This window comes from Triturus cristatus, chromosome 11 (genome assembly GCF_964204655.1).
Source record: "Triturus cristatus chromosome 11, aTriCri1.1, whole genome shotgun sequence".
Lineage (NCBI taxonomy): Eukaryota > Metazoa > Chordata > Amphibia > Caudata > Salamandridae > Triturus > Triturus cristatus.
In genome coordinates, this window is record NC_140594.1 from 272202446 (window position 1) to 272223288 (window position 20843).

The 20843-nt window shown below is 47.5% G+C and overlaps 1 protein-coding gene across 3 annotated transcripts in view; it reads left to right on the forward strand.

Moving 5' to 3' along the window:
* Positions 1-20843, forward strand: part of INPP5J (inositol polyphosphate-5-phosphatase J) — a 372973-nt gene that overhangs the window by 312518 nt on the left and 39612 nt on the right. For all 3 annotated transcript variants that reach the window (XM_085636028.1, XM_085636026.1, XM_085636027.1), the window contains 3 exons: positions 15667-15776; positions 18496-18706; positions 19495-19632. In XM_085636028.1, coding sequence (XP_085492154.1) covers positions 15667-15776; positions 18496-18706; positions 19495-19632 — 459 coding nt within the window. The remainder of the gene's footprint in view (positions 1-15666; positions 15777-18495; positions 18707-19494; positions 19633-20843) is intronic.

The window sequence follows — 20843 nt, forward strand, 5'->3', positions numbered from 1 at the left end:
CATCTAAAGCTTAAGCGCAATATTCTCACTCCTTTTGCTTCAGTGTCACTCCTAAGAACAGCGACAAAACACGATAACAGCACAACTCTGGGTCTTGCGTAGGACATCAATTCACTGTCTCTACGGACAAGTATAATGCTACCTGTCTACAGACGCGCTTTAGGGCTGTAAAGGTCACTCTTTGATCATTCGCTTGACCCGCAGCGGAGGAAAGGCTTTCGCCTACCTTGCTCCCTACTTCTGGAACAAGCTTCCACTTCACGTTTGCACTTGTTCAAACGACTGTAAATTTAGAAAACTACTCAAATCACATCTATTCTAAATCCTTTCCCCCCCTTTACTGAATATTTGTTTCCGCATGAGTTGTGTGCTATATTAAATATTATGTGCTATATTAAATATAAATTACATACCATAACATTCATAAAAATCATAAACAGGTAGCAACGTGTTTCTCCTTGAGCATGCGGTCCAGGTGTGTCAATGAGCTATTAGTAGGTTTTTGTTATTTTTATTTATATAGCGTGCGATTCACCCCGGGAGGGGTGTCTCGGCGCACAGGATGATCGCCGGCAAAGGAAACACCAGATCAAAACAATTCTGTCTTGAGTAGTATCCTGAATTCCAGATGGTCAGAACACGTGGTAAGGTAACGCGTTCCAGTACATAGGGACTCAGTAGGAAAAAAACCTTCCTCCCGTCCTAGACTTTCTGATGCGCAGGACAGCGAGCAAAGCTTTGTCACTTGATCCGAGGCGTCTAGCTGGACAGTAATGTTTTAATTTAGAAATTAGGTAGCTGAGGCCTTTGCCTAACAGTGCCTTATGAGTAATACAACACATTTTTAAAATAATAATTTTCTTGACAGGCAGCCAATTTAAAGATCTTAATTAGGGTGTAGAAGCGGAGCCCAAAGAAAGGGTGCAGATGAAAAAGGCAGCCATATTCTGGACCACTTGCAGTTTGGCTAGCAGTTTCTCTTTGGCAGAGGCGAGTAACGCGTTGCCGTAGTCCAGTCTGCTAATTATAAGTGCTTGGACCAGGGCCTTTCTTGCTGAGAGAGGAAGGAAAGGGAGGGCTTTCCTCAGCAGATGCATAATATGGTAACAGGTACCTGTAGTGGCAAGGACCTGCTCTTTCACAGTCGAGGCTTGGTTTAGAGACCATCGCTATAAACAGTGGGTAAGGTGAGGGCGTGTTGGTAGAGGAACAGGGTCAGAGTACACTCCTCTACACAGTGGCAGGTTAAGTATGTACACCTGTACAGAAGAGCGGGAAAAGCACAAGTCCCCGTATACAGCTGCAGGATCAGGGTATATTGGCATACAGAGGTGTAGGATTAAGCACATGTCTCTATGCACAGCTGTAGGATCAGAGTATACTCCTATACATACTTGCGGGATAAGCACATGCTCCTATACACAGCAGCAGGATCAGTGTGTACTGCTGTGCAGAGGTGCGTGGAAAGCACACAACTGGAGGATCAGTGTGTACTGCTGTGCAGAGGTGTGTGATAAGCACATGTCCTATACACAGCTGCAGGATCAGTGTATATTCCTATACATACTTGCGGAATAAGCACATGCCCCTATACACAGCTGCAGGATCATAGTGTACTCCTGTACAGAGGTGTGTGAGAAGCACATGCCCTATGCACAGCTGCAGGATCAGAGTGTACTCCTATACAGAGGTGTTTGAGAAGCACATGCCCTATGCACAGCTGCAGGATCAGAGTGTACTCCTATACAGAGGTGTGGGAGAAGCACATGCCCTATACACAGCTGCAGGATCAGAGTGTACTCCTGTGCAGAGGTGCAGGAATAAGCACATGCCTCTATGCACAGTTGCAGGATCAGAGTGTACTCCTATACAGAGGTGTGGGAGAAGCACATGCCCTATACACATCTGCAGGATCATAGTGTACTCCTGTACGGAGGTGTGTGATAAGTGCATGCCCTATACACAGCTGCAGGATCAGAGTGTACTCCTGTACGGTGGTGTGTGATAAGCACATGCCCTATACACAGCTGCAGGATCAAGTGTACTCCTGTACGGAGGTGTGTGATAAGCACATGCCCTATACACAGCTGCAGGATCAGAGTGTACTCCTGTACAGAGGTGTTTGAGAAGCACATGCCCTATACACAACTGCAGGATCAGAGTGTACTCCTATACAGAGGTGTGGGAGAAGCACATGCCCTATACACAGCTGCAGGATCAGAGTGTACTCCTGTACAGAGGTGTGTGAGAAGCACATGCCCTGTGCAGAGCTTCAGGATCAGAGTGTACTCCTATACAGAGGTGTGGGAGAAGCACATGCCCTATACACATCTGCAGAATCAAAGTGTACTCCTGTACGGAGGTGTGTGATAAGCACATGCGCTATACACAGCTGCAGGATCAGAGTGTACTCTTGTACGGAGGTGTGTGATAAGCACATGCCTCTATTCACAGCAGCAGGATCAGAGTGTACTCGTGTACAGAGGTGTGGGATAAGCACATTGCCTATACACAGCTGTAGGATCAGTGTACTCCTGTACATAAGTGTATGATACGCTCAATCCCTACACATAGCTGCAGGATCAGAGTGTACTCCTGTACAGAGGTGTGTAATAAGCACATGCCCTATACACCGCTGCAAGATCAGAGTGTACTCATGTACAGAGGTGTGGGATAAGCACATTCCCTATACACAGCTGTAGGATCAGTGTAGTCCTGTACAGAAGTGTATGATACGCTCAATCCCTACACACTGCTGCAGGATCAGAGTGTACTCCTGCACAGAGGTGTGTAATAAGCACATGCCCTATACACAGCTGCAGGATCAGAGTTTACTCCTGTACGGAGGTGTGTGATAAGCACATGCCTCTATTCACAGCAGCAGGATCAGAGTGTACTGCTGCACAGAGGTGTGCAATAAGCACATGCCCAGAGTATAGAGATCAGAGTATACTCATGTACAGAGGTGTGGGATAAGCACATTCCCTATACACAGCTGTAGGATCAGTGTACTCCTGTACAGAAGTGTATGATACGCTCAATCCCTACACACAGCTGCAGGATCAGAGTGTACTCCTGTACAGAGGTGTGCAATAAGCACATGCCATATGCACCGCTGCAAGATCAGAGTGTAATCATGTACAGAGGTGCAGGATAAAGAACATGCCTCTATGCACAGCTGCAGGATCGTAGTGTACTCCTATACAGAGGTGCATGACACGGACATGCTCTATACACAGATGCAGGATCAGAGTGCACTCCTGTAAAGAGATGTGTGATAAGCACATGCCATATACACAGCTGCAGGATCAGAGTGTACTCCTGTAAAGAGATGTGTGATAAGCACATGCCATATACACAGCTGCAGGATCAGAGTGTACTCCTGTACAGAGGTGTAGGATAAGCACATGCCCTATACACAGCTGCAGGATCAGAGTGTACTCTTGTACGGAGGTGTGTGATAAGCACGTGCCTCTATTCACCGCAGCAGGATCAGAGTGTACTGCTGCACAGAGGTGTGTAATAAGCACATGGCCTATACACCGCTGCAAGATCAGAGTGTACTCATGTACAGAGGTGCAGGATTAAGAACATGCCTCTATGCACAGCTGCAGGATCGTAGTGTACTCCTATACAGAGGTGCATGACACGGACATGCTCTATACACAGATGCAGGATCAGAGTGCACTCCTGTAAAGAGATGTGTGATAAGCACATGCCATATACACAGCTGCAGGATCAGAGTGTACTCCTGTACAGAGGTGTAGGATAAGCACATGCCCTATACACAGCTGCAGGAGCCAAGTGTACTCCAGTACACATGTGTGCGATGCACACATGCCATATACACAGCTGCAGGATCAGAGTGTACTCCTGCATAGAGGTGCGGGATAAGCAGATGCCCTATATACAGTGGTAGGAGCAAAGTGTACTCCTGTACAGATGTGTCGGATGCACCCATGCCCTATACACAGCTGCAAGATCAGAGTGTACTCCTGCACAGAGGTGCAGGATAAGCAGATGCCCTATACACAGCTGAATGATCAGAGTGTACTCCTATACATACTTGCGGGCTAACCCTATTCACAGCTGCAGGATCAAAATGTACTCCTGGACAGAGGTGTGTGATAAGCACATGCCCTATATACAGCTGCAGGAGCAAAGTGTACTCCTGTACAGATGTGTGGGATGCACACATGCCCTATACACAGCTGCAGGATCAGAGTGTACTCCTGCACAGAGGTGTGGGATAAGCAGATGCCCTATACACAGCTGAAGGATCAGAATGTACTCCTGTACATACTTGTGGGATAAGCACATGCTCCTGTACACAGCTGCAGGGTCCGAGCGTACTCCTATACAGAGGTGCGGTATAAGTACATGCTTTATACACAGCTGCAGGATCAGAGTATACTCCTTTACAGAGGAGTTTGATAAGCACATGCCCTATACACAGCTGTAGGATCAGTGTACTCCTGTACAGAAGTGTGTAATAAGCACATGCCCTATACACAGCTGCAGGATCAGAGTGTACTCCTGTACGGAGGTGTGTGATAAGCACATGCCCTATGCACAACTGCAGGATCAGAGTGTACTCCTGTACGGAGATGTGTGATAAGCACATGTTCTATACACAGCTGCAGGAGCCAAGTGTACTCCTGTACAGATGTGTGGGATGCACACATGCCCTATACACAGCTGCAGGATCAGAGTGTACTCCTGCACAGAGGGGCGGGATAAGCAGATGCCCTATACACAGCTGAAGGATCAGAATGTACTCCTGTACATACTTGTGGGATAAGCACATGCTCCTGTACACAGCTGCTGGGTCAGAGCGTACTCCTATACAGTCCTGTCTGCCCAGGGGTGACCTTCACACACCAGAGACCAACACCCAGAACAAATCTGATCTCTGAGCTGCCCTTTCCACTCCAGGGACCCGCTGCTGCAATTGCCCTCAGGGCTTGTGTGTAAAATTAATTGGCCACAGTCCACACCAGTGGAAGAATGCTTCTATGGAAACAGGGAGCAGGGATTTTATTCCTTCCTTGGAGCTGCTTAATTCACCCACCCGCCCAGACTGTTTTTTGAGTGGTGTGAACCGGTTCCGCCACTCTGCGGTACTCACTCTTGCTCTCAGTCTCAGCCCATCAGTTGGTGGACGAGCTGACGTCAGCTTGGGAGCGCCGGTTCCATATGAGTCTCCAGTATAAGGATAGTTATTATCTAATTCCATGCCGGCCTCTTTCATGTCACTCTTATTTCACTTATTCCCTTGGGCAACAGTGGCGGCTGGCTTGTCCCGAGGGTGGTAGGGCGGGCAGGGGTTAATTGAAAATATATTAAATAAAATAAAACACTTACCTAGCTGCAATGAAGTGAAGCCCTCCATCGCCTTCTCTCCTCGAGGCAGGCTCCCAAGGCAAACCTGGTGCTGCTCTCATGCGAGCCGCGCCCCGATTGGAGTGAGCGGCCTCTGTCGGCGCTCCCGAGGGCACTGGATGCCTGCACTTACTCTCAATCCAGCTGTCTTAAGACAGATGGGTTCAGAGGTTCAAAGTGCGCATGTCTGGCTGGACGTCCCAAGACAACGGGCTAAAGAGACATGCGCACTTTAAACAAGTGCAAAGGCAGTCCACCCTCCTCCATGCCATTCACAGCAGCGCCGCCCCCAGCCTGACACACTGTTCGGGACAGGGTGATGAAAAATAAAATGGTAAAGAATTCGCTTAATTAACATTTTATTTTTTGTCTCTGGGGCAATTCAGTGGGGCGACCCTCTTCCATTAGAACAGACGAGCCGCCCTTGTAGGGCCGCCTCTTGCACTTAAAAAGGATGTGACTTGTTCTCTTAGGGTAATCAGCATTCATGTGATTTACTTTGGGCGGAGTCTCAGTAGAACGATTTTCTAAATCTTTACCATTCTTAGCAAGCCAGGCGACCCTAGACAAGTCCTAGACAAATCACATTACGTTCCTGGGTCTCAGATGCCGTATCTGCTAAAGTATTGCATATTAATAGACCGACTATGCTCAATATTAGGTATTATTTAAAAAATACTGGATACTGTCATTGTATATAGCGCTTACTACCCCTGACAGGGTGTTGAAGCATTTTTGTGGCGAGTAGCACGCTACTCCAGACCCAAAGTGGATTAGTGGTGGATTAGTATAGGGACATATAAGTTATTAAATTTGAGTGGTGGTCATGTGAGTCTGTTAGTTGGATTGAATACGTAGAGGTGGGAGGAGTCTAGAATAGGTTATTAGGGAGATCATAGTATTAGGAGGAGGTTTGGGATGAGTCGAAGGAGGGCTAGAGGAGAGAAGAGTCTAGAAAGGTTTAATGGGGAGATCATAGTAGGACAATGAGTTTGGGACAAGTCAGAGAGTGGAGGCAGAGGATATATTGAAATAGGTATAGGATGACACAGTGTAGTAAATTGGAGAGTTTAAGGTTTTTTTCCCTACGGTAGGAATAAAGTAATAAATGTATAGGTACATAGCTTCATAGAAATGTACACATGTATATGGTAAATAGTAAAGAGGAATAACGTTGTAGTATATAAAGTCCCATATGTACATGTATGGCCAGGAAAGGTCAGTTGTAATTGGTCTGTAGTTGTTGGGGTCATGTGGATCCAGGTTTGTTTTCTTTACTAATGGGCATATGTATGCCTCTTTAATGTCTTCTGGAAAGACTCCTATAGTTAAAGAATTATTGATGATTGTTCTGGCTGGTGTGGCAGCAGAGGTAGTTAAAAGAATGTTCTTGAGGATTTGCGGTTGACAAGGGTCAGAAGGGCAATCAGCTAGCCTGCTTGCTCTGACAGGATCCATGAATTCAGTTTCTGATGGTTGTTTGAAGAAATGTAGAGACTGGGTTAACCTACTCTTGGAGAGGACTGTTGGAAATGGGTTGGTGATGGTGGTTTTCCTTTGTTTTAAATAGGAGTCCAACATGTCTGGATTGTGCTAGCAATCTGGGGGTATTAATTAACACAGGAAAAATGGCTCCTGCCAAATAGCGTGAAGTCAATAAACAATTCAGTGATTCTTGCGGTGCACCAGGTGAGGGAAAACCCCTAAAACCCTCAATGTTTGGACCCAAAGGTCCGAAGTCCATAGTATCAATTCCCATTCACACTCTTAAGTTTAGATGAAAGTTCATCAGTTGTAGATGAGACGATGTAGGCAAGTAATGTATCTTGCCGTGTTTATCTGTTTGTCTTTATTCATCAAAACAACACAAAGGCTGGACTTTGATGAATAAAGACAAACAGAAAAACACGTCAAGATACATAACTTTCCTCCATCGTCTCATCTACAACTGATGAACTTTTATCTAAACTGAAGCGTGTGCATGGGAATTGATACTATCAACATGTCGTTTATGTAGTCTCACTCAATCCCACTTTACTGGCTCAAGCTTCTCTCATAGGTAAACGTTTGCGTATTCTACGCCAGTGGACTCATCCATTGAAATGTTGACAGAACAGTTCAATTCTGTTAGTTGTATAAACCAGTTGCTGTGTGGTAAATACATACGGCCTGATTTAGAGTGCGGCAGAAAGGGTTTCCATCATACTGAAGGTCCACCCACCTCATTTAGAGTTGGGTTGACCTTCAGTATGTCAGCGGCAGAGTCCACTTGGTCTCTGTCACTGAGATACACCGCCAGGCCATTGGAGGTTTTGCCATTTGTCTGCCAGTCATATTTAGAGTGGGCAAACAAATGGCAAGTTTTTACTTCCATCAGTAAGTGAAAGTAGCAACATTTTGACTTATTTCCTCCCCCCCCCATGTCAGGGAGAAAACCCCCAGGGTGAGGGGATCCTACCTTTTTTTATTTTCAAAACGGAATTCCCACTTTGGGATTTTGTTTTAAATAATTAAAGCAAGTGAAGGTGTGCTGTACGGCTCTGTCATGTTGACAGAGCTGTATGGCACACTTTCAATGCATTGACAGGAACCTCCGGGACGGCAGTTCCTGCCACTATAAGTGATGTTAAAATGTGGATATTAAATTTGGAGTGTGGTAACTCTGTCTGGGTGAAGGAGTCCTATAACCGCACTCTAAATCAGGCCCTTTTTTCAGTTTGATGTTTTGATTTATCCAAGTATTGATTTGTCTGTTTAAGTTTAAAACTGACTTTGAATATCCAGCATTGCATTTTTGGTTGGGCCATGAAGACATGGAGGAAATTCACAGACTGGCATCACTTCGTTTAGGTGACACATTGATCATGGCCCTAACATCTCTTTCACTGCCTCTGTACCCCTGTGGCTGCCATAGTCTGTCCTTTATTTCCACAGGAATATTATTCATCATCCCTGTACCTTTTTCATTACCGCAAACATTCTTTCATAACCGAGCTCTTCCATTCCTAGGGGCCCTTAGTTCATTGCCCCAGTCCATTCCTCTTTCATTGCCATCACCTCTCAGTCAGTGCCTCGGCTCCTCTTTCATTACCATCCCCTCTTGGTCAGCGCCTTGGCTCCTCTTTTATTGCCATCACCTCTTGGTCAGTGCCTTGGCTCCTCTTTCATTGCCCCAGTCCCTCCCTGTTTTATTGCCATCACCTCTTGGTCAGTGCCTGGGCTCCTCTTTTATTGCCATCCCCTTTCGGTCAGCCCCTTGGCTCCTCTTTCATTGCCATCCCCTCTCGGTCAGTACCTTGGCTCCTCTTTCATTGCCGTCACCTCTCGGTCAGCGCCTTGGCTCCACTTTCATTGCCATCACCTCTCGGTCAGCGCCTTGGCTCCTCTTTCATTGCCATCTCCTCTCGGTCAGCTCCTTGGCTCCTCTTCATTGCCATCCCCTCTTAATCAGCGCCTTGGCTCCTCTTTCATTGCCATCCCCTCTTGGTCAGTGCCTTGGCTCCTCTTTCATTGCCATCCCCTCTCGGTCTACGCCTTGGCTCCTCTTTCATTGCCATCACCTCTCGGTCAGTGCCTGGGCTCCTCTTTCATTGACCCAGCCCCTCCATGTTTCATTGCCATCACCTCTCGGTCAGTGCCTTGACTCTTCTTTCATTGCCATCACCTCTCGGTCAGCCCCTTGGTCCCTCTTTCATTGCCATCATCTCTCGGTCAGCGCCTTGGCTCCTCTTTCATTGCCATCACCTCTCGGTCAGTGCCTTGGCTCCTCTTTCATTGCCATCCCCTCTCGGTCCGCGCCTTGGCTCCTCTTTCATTGCCATCCCCTCTCGGTCCGCGCCTTGGCTCCTCTTTCATTGCCATCACCTCTCGGTCAGTGCCTGGGCTCCTCTTTCATTGACCCAGCCCCTCCCTGTTTCATTGCCATCACCTCTCGGTCAGTGCCTTGGCTCCTCTTTCATTGCCATCACCTCTCGGTCAGCCCCTTGGCCCCTCTTTCATTGCCATCATCTCTCGGTCAGCGCCTTGGCTCCTCTTTCATTGCCATCACCTCTCGGTCAGCCCCTTGGCTCCTCTTTCATTGCCATCACCTCACGGTCAGTGCCTTGGCTCTTCTTTCATTGCCATCCCCTCTCGGTCCGCGCCTTGGCTCCTCTTTCATTGCCATCACCTCTCGGTCAGTGCCTGGGCTCCTCTTTCATTGACCCAGCCCCTCCCTCTTTCATTGCCATCATATCTCGGTCAGCGCCTTGGCTCCTCTTTCATTGCCATCACCTCTCGGTCAGCGCCTTGGCTCCTCTTTCATTGCCATCACCTCTCGGTCAGCGCCTTGGCTCCTCTTTCATTGCCATCACCTCTCGGTCAGCGCCTTGGCTCCTCTTTCATTGCTGAAGTCCTATTCTGATTCTGATTTCGACCCCTCCCTCAGCTAGAGGCGCCGATCCATGGACCTCTACAATTGCAGGATGTCTTGCCTTGCGGGCACCCAGACATACTAAACTGTCGGAAACACCAAAACAAAACCGATACTAAAAAAGGGATGGGCACACAGGCTGGACAACTTTGGGTCTCAAAACACAACCTTGGGCACGACCACAACTGCCCTGAAGGGATTGCCTTCATAGGCATCCGCGGTACAGCACACCTACAAGAGACCTCGGACTTGAGGAGGGCCGGGGGCTTTTTATACCTGGAACCGGGGTTCTATTTTATCAAACCTAACAAGTGTCATACTTTTTTTCAATTTATTAAGAGTCATAATTTTATCTTTTGTACTTTGCAAAGGTTTCCTTTTAAAACATACAATAAAGTTACTATTACTATTCTGATTATCCGAGTCCTCCTTTCTTTGCCTTAGCCTCTCCTTCATTGCTGCTTCTCCTTCTTGCTCATTGCCCTTTAACACCTCAGTCATTGCCTTGGTCCTTTATTCATTGCCACTGCCATTCTTTCATTTCGATGGTTCCTCTTCCTTTTTCATAGACTCTCTATCGTTACTCTGGCCCCTCTTTCACTTCTCTGGTCCTGCTTTCTTTGCTCTGTTCTCTCTTTCCATATCATAGACACTCTTTCATTGGCGTAGGCTGCTTTTCATTGCCCTAGACACTATTTTATTGCCCTAACTCCTCTTTTGTTGTTCCTGCCCCTCGTTCACGGTGTTAGGGTCTCTTTCCCTCTTCCTTTGGCCCCCTGTATCTGCTATTCCCTGGCCTGCTCTTTCATTGCTCTAGTCCAACTTTCATTGCCTGAACCTCTCTCTCATTGCCCTAGTCGCACTTTCTTGCCCTTTTCTCTTGTTCATAACCTCAGTCCCGCTTCATTGTCCTGGTTTCTCTTGTTCCTTCGCCTCGTTCATTACATCTTCCCCTCATTCAGTCAGTTGTAGATACACATTTATTCATTTTTAAAGTCAAAATCCTTTCTTGGTGGTTACCAAGGGCTTCCTGCCTCGGCGTTTTCCATACACAGGGTTCTCTCAGGATTGACAGTGTTTTCTATGGCAATCCTTTCTTGTGATCTGGAGAAGGCATCGATGCTCGTCGTATGGGACCACATGTCTTACAGATCAATAAAGAAACAGCCCTGGAAATATAAAGAACAAACTCTCGCTGCAGCAGCCATCTACTGCCAGGTCTGGTGGCTCAGTGGACTAATGCGTCCACTGTAGGGGCCTGTGTTTGACCTCATGGTCACATGTTGAAATCCTGGTGAGTCCACTCAGCCTTTCCTCCTTCTGAGGTCGATAAAATGAGTACCATTGAGTTGGGCAACAATAAACATCTGCGATTCAACGCCAACAGACCCTTCTGGGTGAACATGCACTTTACAAATACAATTGTTATGTGTTATGTTATTAACCCCTTCCCCACTCATGACGGAACCACTCCGTCATGAGCCACGGTCGCCGTGTGCTCATGACGGAGTGGTTCCGTCATGCTGCGGCCGTTGGCGGCCGCGCCACCCACGCGGCGCTAATTCCCCGCCTGTGCGGGCGATTAGCGCAGTGGGCGGAGTCATGACGGAACCACTCCGTCATGAGCACAGCTCAACCGCGGCTCATGACGGAGCGGTTCCGTCATGAGCACCGCGCCACCGCGCTGCCCCCAAACCCCCCCCAGCGCTGCGGCGGAATTCCCGCCGCAGCGAAAGGGTTAAGAGAATGTACTGGGAATCCAGAAATGAGAGGACTACTGGCTAGGTACTCGAGTGGATCCAGACATGGAGCAGTGACACTATGAAATAGAGCTCTGATAGCATTTCCTCTTGAAATGGCTAAGAAGAAGGCACTGAATGTCTGGAACAGAACATTCCAGTTCGATCTGTCCTCCAATCAGATAAGAAGAAGCCACAGAGGCTCCAGAAGGGACAGTCCCAGTTATGGCAATCATCCAATGAGATCTGGGGAAGCTGCAAAGAACCCAGAAGAGAGGGTTCCAGTTGTAGCCATCCTGGAAATAAGTAAGGATAAGGCAATACAGGCCTCTTCTAGCCAAAGTCTAAGTTGCACTGTCAGCATATTCTCACCACATCCGCTGCTAGAGTGAACCTGTTGCTTTAAAAATGCAACCAGCCAACGGAGAAAGATCAGTAGTACACCCTTTGGCTTCCACGCTTCCACGCTTTCTCGCAACTCCAACTCTTCTGATTTTTGAGCAGTTAGTAAGGCGGATCACATTGAGATGTGTGCGTTTCTACAATGCTCAATAGAAGCCAATTTTCCCTGGTCAGTTTCGTGCCACTAATAATAAACTTGCCTGCCTTTGAAATCACTTCTCCTGGCGGAAGTTAATTATGCATTTATTTATTCATAGGGCACAGAAAACACATGGTGTGTGTAAAAACACTTACAACTAATTGAAAACGATTTTTATAACCAACTAGTATCATCCAACGTTTCTTGCAGCAGTTTACTCAGCAAATAAAGAGTCCATGGTACAAAAAATGTGACTGAGTTGTTAAACAATTGTTGAATGCATTGTTGGAAAACTGGGTTAAGAACTCATTGGTTAGTAAAGAACAGAGAATGAGAAATGATTTACAAATACAGGAAGAGCGGACTTGCAGGTTGCAGTTAGTTTCTGCTGAGTGAAGCCCATGTAAAGCCAGGCACATAGGGAAGTAGCATATTATGGGACACAAAATCTTATGCATGACCAAACATGATCGGGACATTGGGGGTTCTCATACTGGGTGACCTCAAAGGAGACAAAAATGGGACAGGCCTCAAAGACGCTACATGTCTTCTGTTAGCTAAACTGTCTGTTCCGCTCTTTATGCATTAGTTCTTTTATTTGTTTTGCTGTTTTCAATCAATCAATCAATCAGTCAAGTAATTTGTAAAGCGCACTAAGTACCCGTGAGGGTTTCAAAGTGCTGGGGGGGAGGGGCTGGGGGGGGGGGGGTTCTGCTGCTATTGGTCAAAGAACCAGGTCTTGAGTTGTCTCCTGAAGGTCAGCAGGTCTTCGGCTTGTCATAGGTAGAGGGGGAGGGTGTTCCAGGTCCTGGCGGCGCGGTGGGAGAAGGACCTGCCTCCGGAAGTTGTTCTACGGATGCGCGGGACTGTGGCCAGGGCGTGGTCAGCGGAGCGGTGTTTCCTGTTGGGTACGTAGAAGGAGAGTCGATTGTTAAGATAGGCTGGTCCGGTCTTGTGGAGTGCCTTGTGTGCATGGATCAGGAGCTTGATGGAGATTCTCCTGTCGACGGGGAGCCAGTGCAGGTTCCTCAGGTGGGGGGTGATGTGGTCGCGGCACGGGATGTCGAGAATCAGGCGTGCAGAGGTGTTCTGGATTCTCTGCAGTCTGTTGATGAGCTTGGATGGGGCTCCGGCGTAGAGGGTGTTTCCGTAGTCGAGTCTGCTGCTGACTAGGGCTTGGGTGACTGTTTTCCTTGTGTTTGTTGGGATCCATCTGTAGACCATGCTGAGGGGTTGGACCCGAGGATGAGGATCTCCGTCTTGTCTGTGTTCAGTTTAAGGCGGCTATCCTCCATCCAGTCGGCGACAGCCTTCATTCCCTGGTCGAGGTTGGATTTGGCGGTGAGAGGGTCTTTGGTGAGGGAGAGATCAGCTGAGTGTCGTCGGCATAGGAGATTATGTTGAGGTCGTGTTGTCGGGCGATGCGTGCTAGTGGTGCCATGTAGACTTTGAACAGCGTCGGGCTGAGGGAAGATCCTTGAGGGACGCCGCAGATGATCTCGGAGGCATCGGACCAGAACGGGGAGAGGCGGACTCTCTGGGTTCTGCCGGATAGAAAGGAGGTGGTCCAGTCCAAGGCTTTCTCCCGGATCCCTGCGGTTTGGAGTCGCGTGGGTAGTGTACGGTGGCAGACGGTGTTGAAGGCGGCAGAGAGATCCAGGAGGATGAGAGCCACCGTCTCGCCGTTGTCTAGAAGAATTCTGATGTCGTCTGTGGCGGCGATGAGGGTGGTCTCGGTGCTGTGGTTGCTGCGTAATCCTGATTGGGATGGGTCCAGGATGTTGTTGTCTTCGAGGTGACGGGTGAGCTGGGTGTTAACTATCTTCTCGATGACCTTTGCTGGGAACGGAAGCAGGGAGATGGGTCGGAAGTTCTTTAGGTCGCTCGGGTCCGCCTTGGGTTTCCTCAGTAGGGCGTTGATCTCTGCGTGCTTCCAGTTCTCAGGGAAGGTGGCAGTCTCGAAGGAGAGGTTGATGATTTTGTGCAGGTGGGGTGCAATGGAGTTGCTGGCTTTGTTGAAGATGTGGTGCGGGAGAGGGTCGGACGGGAATCCAGCGTGGATTGTGCCCATGGGCTTGATTGTGTCCTCGATGCTCACGTTGCCCAGGTTGTCAGGGTGTCGTGGGCGGTGGGGTGCGGTGGGTTTGGTGCGGCGAGGTCTGCAGGGGTCGTCTGGGGTTTGAAGCTGTCGTGGATGTCGGTGATTTTCCGGTGAAAGATGGTAGCGAGGGAGTCGCACAGGGCTTGCGATGGTGGGATGTCGTTGGCACTGGAGCTGGGGTTGGAGAGTTCCTTCACGATGGTGAAGAGCTCCTTGCTGTTGTGTGCGTTGTTGTCAAGGCGGTCTGTGAAGGAGGTCCTTTTGGCGCTCCTGATGAGGTGGTGGTGGCTGCGGATGGCGTCTTTGTGGGCAGCGCGGCTGTCCGGCGTCTTGTCGCTGTGCCATATGTTCTTCAGTTTCCGGCAGGTGCATTTTGAGTCGAGGAGTTCCGGGGTGAACCAGCTGACTCTTTTGCTGGTGTCTCTGCTGGTGGGTTTTACGTCATAGCTACATCTATTCTTGCATCCTTTTCAACTAATGCAATCATGTATATATTTGGGTAGTTATGAGTTAGTATGGTCAAGGTGGTTGGCACAGTGAGCTACAAGACCCATGTATGGTGATACCCCAATTAGGGCCTGGTCTACTGTGGCATAGACATCAACCTGCACCTCACCTACCATGTCCAAAATGGCCGAAACTGGCCTTTGGAGCCGGACCTCTGCTGATTTGCACATGGTTGGTCCCTGTACCTAATAGCGCTGTGAAAGAATAAGAGAGGCTTCAGTGCGGTCCAGAGTATTTATGAGTGACTGAAATTGATTCATCTATTCAACCTATCACTTTTTTGTTCTTATGTATATACACAGGGGGGACATTTTGTGTTTCCTGTAAAGATAACACACTGTTCAATCACACTGTCACTAAGAGATTAACAAGCTTTACTAACACGCTCTATGAGTAACATGACCATAATATCCAGCATTAGTAGTGGATTACAATTCTTTCCTATACCTAGGAGCCACTATAATAAATTCTGTGGTATTGTGGACATCCGTGATACAAACCTCATTAACCCCTTCGCTGCTGCGCGAATTCCGCCGCAGCGCTGGGGGGGTTTGGGGGGGTTGACGGCGCTGCTGTGCTCATGACGGAACCACGCCGTCATGAGTCACAGGTGAGCTGTGCTCATGACGGCGTGGTTCCGTCATGACTCCACCCACTGCGCTAATCGCCCGCACAGGCGGGGAATTAGCGCCGCGTGGGAGGAGCGGCCGCCAACGGCCGCAGCATGACGGAACCACTCCGTCATGAGCACAGCGCATCCGTGGCTCATGACGGAGTGGTTCTGTCATGAGCGGAGAAGGGGTTAAAAGACATGGCCAAACTATGATCATCTGTGATTGGCTATGGAGAAACCATGGGTAGCCTAAACTTGCCAATGAACATGAGATGATGGATATTTTCTTTCCCCTCCTTCAGGTTTTGCGTCCTGCCAAGAAAGATGTAATGATGCAGGCATCCCACGCTAACCCTGTCTCTGTCCCCACAGCTCACCATGGCAAAAAGCACTGAGAACGTACTAAAGGGCTTCTTGGAAGGTCCCCTAAAGTTTCCACCCACCTACAAGTTCGATGTTGGCACCAACAATTATGATACAAGGTAAAGATATGAAGAGTTGTGTTATCAAATGTGTAGATGCGGTTTTAAACACCTTTGGGTGGTGGGGTGGGGGATGGGAATCAGGAAAGCAGTCACTAGCTAAAGAGGATGCTCTGTGTTGGAGAGACTGGGAGCAGCTGTCATCAGATATGATTAGTAATCGATATCTATGGCAAAGTCAAGTGGAGAGAAATGAGCTTTAGGCAGAAAGGTGTCAAAAGCAATGGAGGTTATAGGGTAATTCAAGAAGAGACTCCTGCCTAGGGCTTCCAACAGTATCAAGGCAGGAGGGGTGGGTGCCTCGGCCAATCTTAAGAGTGGAAAAGTCCTTGTATCAGGCCAGTCTGTATATCCTGGACCTATGGGTGTGGTAACTTACTGAGAACTGGAAAATATGATGTCTGTACAGCAATACAGAAACTCTTCTACTCAATGACAGAGAAGATGCAGTGGCAGAGAGCTCGGCAATTCTGATAGTGGATAATTTTTAGGTGAAGAAGCAACTAAAACGTTCATGCGTCAGACCCTGTTTGGGGCACAGGGAAGGTACGAACTATTGGGCCACAACCATTGTGTTCGGAGTTGTTTGCCTTTGGTGTCCTGGTGCTCGGGCCAAGTAACACTTTCTACACTGAACTCACAGGGTAGTGAGGGCGAGCAGCCAAAGACTTCTTGGACTGATAGTTTGAGAGTAGGGACTCATAACTCAACAACCAAAAGACGTAATAACACACTATCCACCTCATTGCTTGTCACAGAAAAATAGAAGTAGTTTACTATTAGAGCAAATCGAAATACTACACAGAGTAATAGGGTTCAGCTACAGGGTGCAACGGCTCTATAGGCTAAAATAAGCTTGAACCAGAATGGGGTGGGTCACTTCCATATGTCACTTTAAGTCGGAAGTGTAGACACAGTCTTTGTGCAAGGTGATGGCTCTCACCGCTGGTATTGATACCGACTCCAAGCTGGAGTATCCCAGATCGTGAGCACAGTGAAGCACCTGGTTGTCATCAGACTTCCTGAAGTAGTATTCAGGAACAGACAAAAGAGAAAGACTTTCCTACAAACTGAGTCACTTTTAACAACAGAATCTGCTGACCCATTCCCTACCATCCACCAAATGACAGCGCTCAGGAACAACTAATCAGCAGCCCTCTGATAAAAAATGGCCCCATAGAGTTTCTAATAGTAGGCCTTTCTCCGCCTTCTCTCACTTTATTGTCCAAGTCTCATTGCTTCAGCTCCAGACAGTACATGTCCAATGTCGGGGTAAGCTGTGTCTCATCCTCCATCTTATGCCATGTCAAAGTAGGGGCCACCCAGAATGAATCCCACTGGTCCCAGCACTCAGACTCTCACCACAAGATAGAATCTTGCTGCTATCCACACCATATACAGACACACTTTATGTACAAAGGATGTGAGAGCATGGATCTGGCTCTTATATTTAAGCAGAACTGTACATGAGTGTTGCCGGTAGGCCATTCTCCCACTGAAACTGAAGAAAGGTCTGCTCAGTACTCCCAATTCACAAATATTTTGGTGTGCCGCTGACACCACTTCACGCCAAAACCCCAGGACATGGACAGTAGTCAGTAAAGACTGTGTCAGTGAAGAAGGAATGCTTGGTATAACCATTCAAGTTACAAAACTGTTTCTGAATCTTGCAGTCACCACGGACAGGCCTTGATAGCCCCAGCAAGATTAGTGCATCAGCTGAGCCATCAAAAATCAAGGTTCTAGTTTCACATGCAGTCAGCCTGCACAGGGCAGGGGTACACACCTGTTTACCATGCAGGGAACATTCCCATCCCAGCACCAGAAGTAAAGCTCCATATCATATTGAAAAGTAGTATGGAAGAAAGTGTAATTATGAAAGGATGGAGTGCTCGATATAAGTATACACCTCCGGCTCTTGTGTCTTAAAGGATGATTTATCTGCATGTGTTAGAGAATTCCTAAATAAAGGGTGCTTTGAGCTACATGCTCTGCAACAAGCGAAGGGACAGTAAATTGTAGAGAATCAAGAAAGGCTGGTGTGGAAAGGGCCAAAGATATTTAAGTAAAAATATTACAAACGTAGATGAGGCAAAGCTTGTTTCAAATAGATTTCCATGAACAATTTGGTATAGTAAGTGTCCGGGGGAGAGTGGTACCCATAAAGGGTAGGGACATGTGAAACGTACATTCATAAGCATTAGGCTGTGTTTATTTGAGCGGGTGTTTTGAGAGGCTTTCATAATGTTTTGAAGGAAATTTGCTCATGGCCTGGGGCAACTGCCACAGGGAGTGGGTCAGATAATGCATATTGTGCAAGATGCAGTAGGCTATGAGGTAGATCATTTTAATATGAAGGGAATCTATTTTCTGAGCGAGTGCCTTTTATCCGGGAAGTAAAGTCTACCACAAGAGTCAGTGAAATTATGTTACATATTGAGGACAGATAGTATAATGCAGATAGTCTTACATACGATGACGCCTGTAGGATTTGTTGACAGTGCTATACACGAATACTTGTATTTGGTCTCAATGGGATTAAGGTGCAGGGACAAAGAGTGGCTGGGCATGAGTAGTGGACCCATGAGCATTGTGTATTCAGGCTACTTTCCTTTTGAACAGGATTTGCCATGTCTGCTCCTGATTTTTAAGATATTAATATACCATATCAAAGATAAAGACAACCTCATGAAGCTCTAATGACTGTTTGCTCCATCAGCGCCAAGAAGAGGAAACCAGCATGGACGGACCGCATACTATGGAAGATGAAAGCTCCCAGCTCCCCGCGCCTGTCTCAAAATACCACTGGTCGGCGGCTCTCCGGGGCCACAGCGATGGAGGGCATGCATGTCAGCCTGCTCAGCTATCGCAGCCACATGCAGTACACAGAAAGCGACCACAAGCCAGTCTCGGCCATTTTCTCAGTGAAGGTGAGTACATGGGTGTATTTGGCGTACCCAGCTTGTGGCTGAGAGTGCCTTACACCGACATCTCTCTAGAGTACTCTTATGGACACATATTTGTTTGGTTTCAAATGGTGTTTCATATGTGGTTGCCTCTTGCTCTTGGGCTAGACCTTGTTTCTGGGGCTTATTCTTCCAGTCAGGGCCAGTCTCTAGAAGCTGGTCTAACCTTGGCATGCTACTAATTAGTCATGATTTTGGGATGGCCTTTAACAGTAAACTTATTTATTCTGTGTGGATTGACTTGTAGGCATTGAGCTAAACTTTGGACATTTAACTAACTTCTCATATGCAGTGATCTTTTGATGCTGGTTTGGTCTTTACGTATTAAGCGAGTTTCTCCTATGTGGATTGTCTGCTGGAGTTTTGCTGAGCTCTCTTTCTGTTACACTGGTTTCTGCATTGTCTTTTAATATCATTGATGGGTTTATTTCTATGGTCTGCCTGCTTATGGAAGATTGGTTTATGTATGTTAGTTTTGTGTCTCTAGGTGGATGATTATTATGCATATCTTTATGATGGATCAGGTTATGCATGTTGGTTTGTTGACTTACATTTTGTTGCATTTCTGTACTGTGGGTTTGTCTCTGTATGCTGGTGTAAAATCTTGGTTAGTGTGCTCTTTTGCACTTTCTTTTCTTAGGGCAGAGGTCTCTGTATGTTAAATTCGTATCTCCATGTTGTAGTTTTCTGGAGACCTGATATCCTCGACAATAAGCAGAGTTACCTCCTTAGTTTTTTCCTGTTTGTTTCAGTTTAGCTACAAGGCAGACACTCCCCTGGTGCAGATAGTGGAGGTGGACGAGTGGTCCAAGGCTTCCGATGCTGTTGTCGTATTCAAGATGTCTCCGACTTACCCAAAGAATTCATGGGACTGGATCGGCCTTTATAAGGTAGGAAAGTACATGGACCACTAGCAATGCAGCAGATGTGGAGCAGACCAATAATGCATGAATCTTTCAATTCTCATTGTATTTTAATGGCATGTTTGGCAGTGCTTGGCAACACCCTCTTGAATTTAGGCCATGATACTTAATAGTAAACTTCCCATCTTCTGTACCTGACAGCCCACCGATGGTGATCACAGCTAAATCCCAGCAAAGTTAAAATGCCCTGTGCCCAATCTCTCTCATGGGGTGAAAAGTATCCCATCTGTTCCTCATGCACAACATGTCACATCTCTGTCAACACTCGAAAAAGGTATTCATTATACAGAGTCACTGGCCACACATTCGGCGGTGAAGATGTAGGGCACAAATGGAGAGTTTGGTTGACAGGTTGCTCCATCACAAACATGCGGATATCCCGTCCACAGTATTACAAGTGCATTATTTCCAATGGAGCTTGTAATGCGGCGGATGGGATATCCGTCACGTTTGTGATGGAGTATCCTGTCTGCCGAACTCTAAATCAAGCCCTTAATCTTTCAGGTGGGGTAGCCCTTGCAGAGAGGGATTACACAAATGAATCCTTCTCCGTCAGAGCAGACGAGAACTCCCTCGCCATCCGAGCAGATGAGAAAAGGATGAAGCAGAACATTTATCATTTGACTACTCATTCCCTTCCGGAGTGAGCAAGGGGCAATGTGGTAAGCCCCTCCCTTCCCAAGTAAGGAGTCTCTATGGCTTCTTTGTAAGATGGTGTCTTAAGACCCCTAAGGAGCCCACTGCAAACCCTGCCACATTAAGATCAGGAAGAAAGTGGGCATAACCATGGTGTATGTATTCCCTGGCGGCGCTGGCTCCTTATGGCTAATTGTGTCCTGAGGGTGCGGTATGAAGGTAGACGGGTTTGGTTGGTCGGTCTGTTTTTCATGGAACTGCTTCCAAGGACTAAGGCCTCACCTGCCAGGCCTCTGGGAGGGATGAATCGCCAGTGGGTGTCCAAACCTTTCCAATGGTGAACCTTCTGTAATGAGGTTGAAGCCTCGGTTTGTTAGTAAGTCCTCTTCTGCTAGGCGTGGGCTTCTGTAATGAAGCACAAAGTGTCTAGTATTATGTTCATTAATCGTTCCTCTTCAATATTTGCAGTGAGAATTCAGGGGGCTAATGACTTTGTTTGTGAAATCTGCAATGGAATTTCCTTTGGTGACACCAAGGGAGGT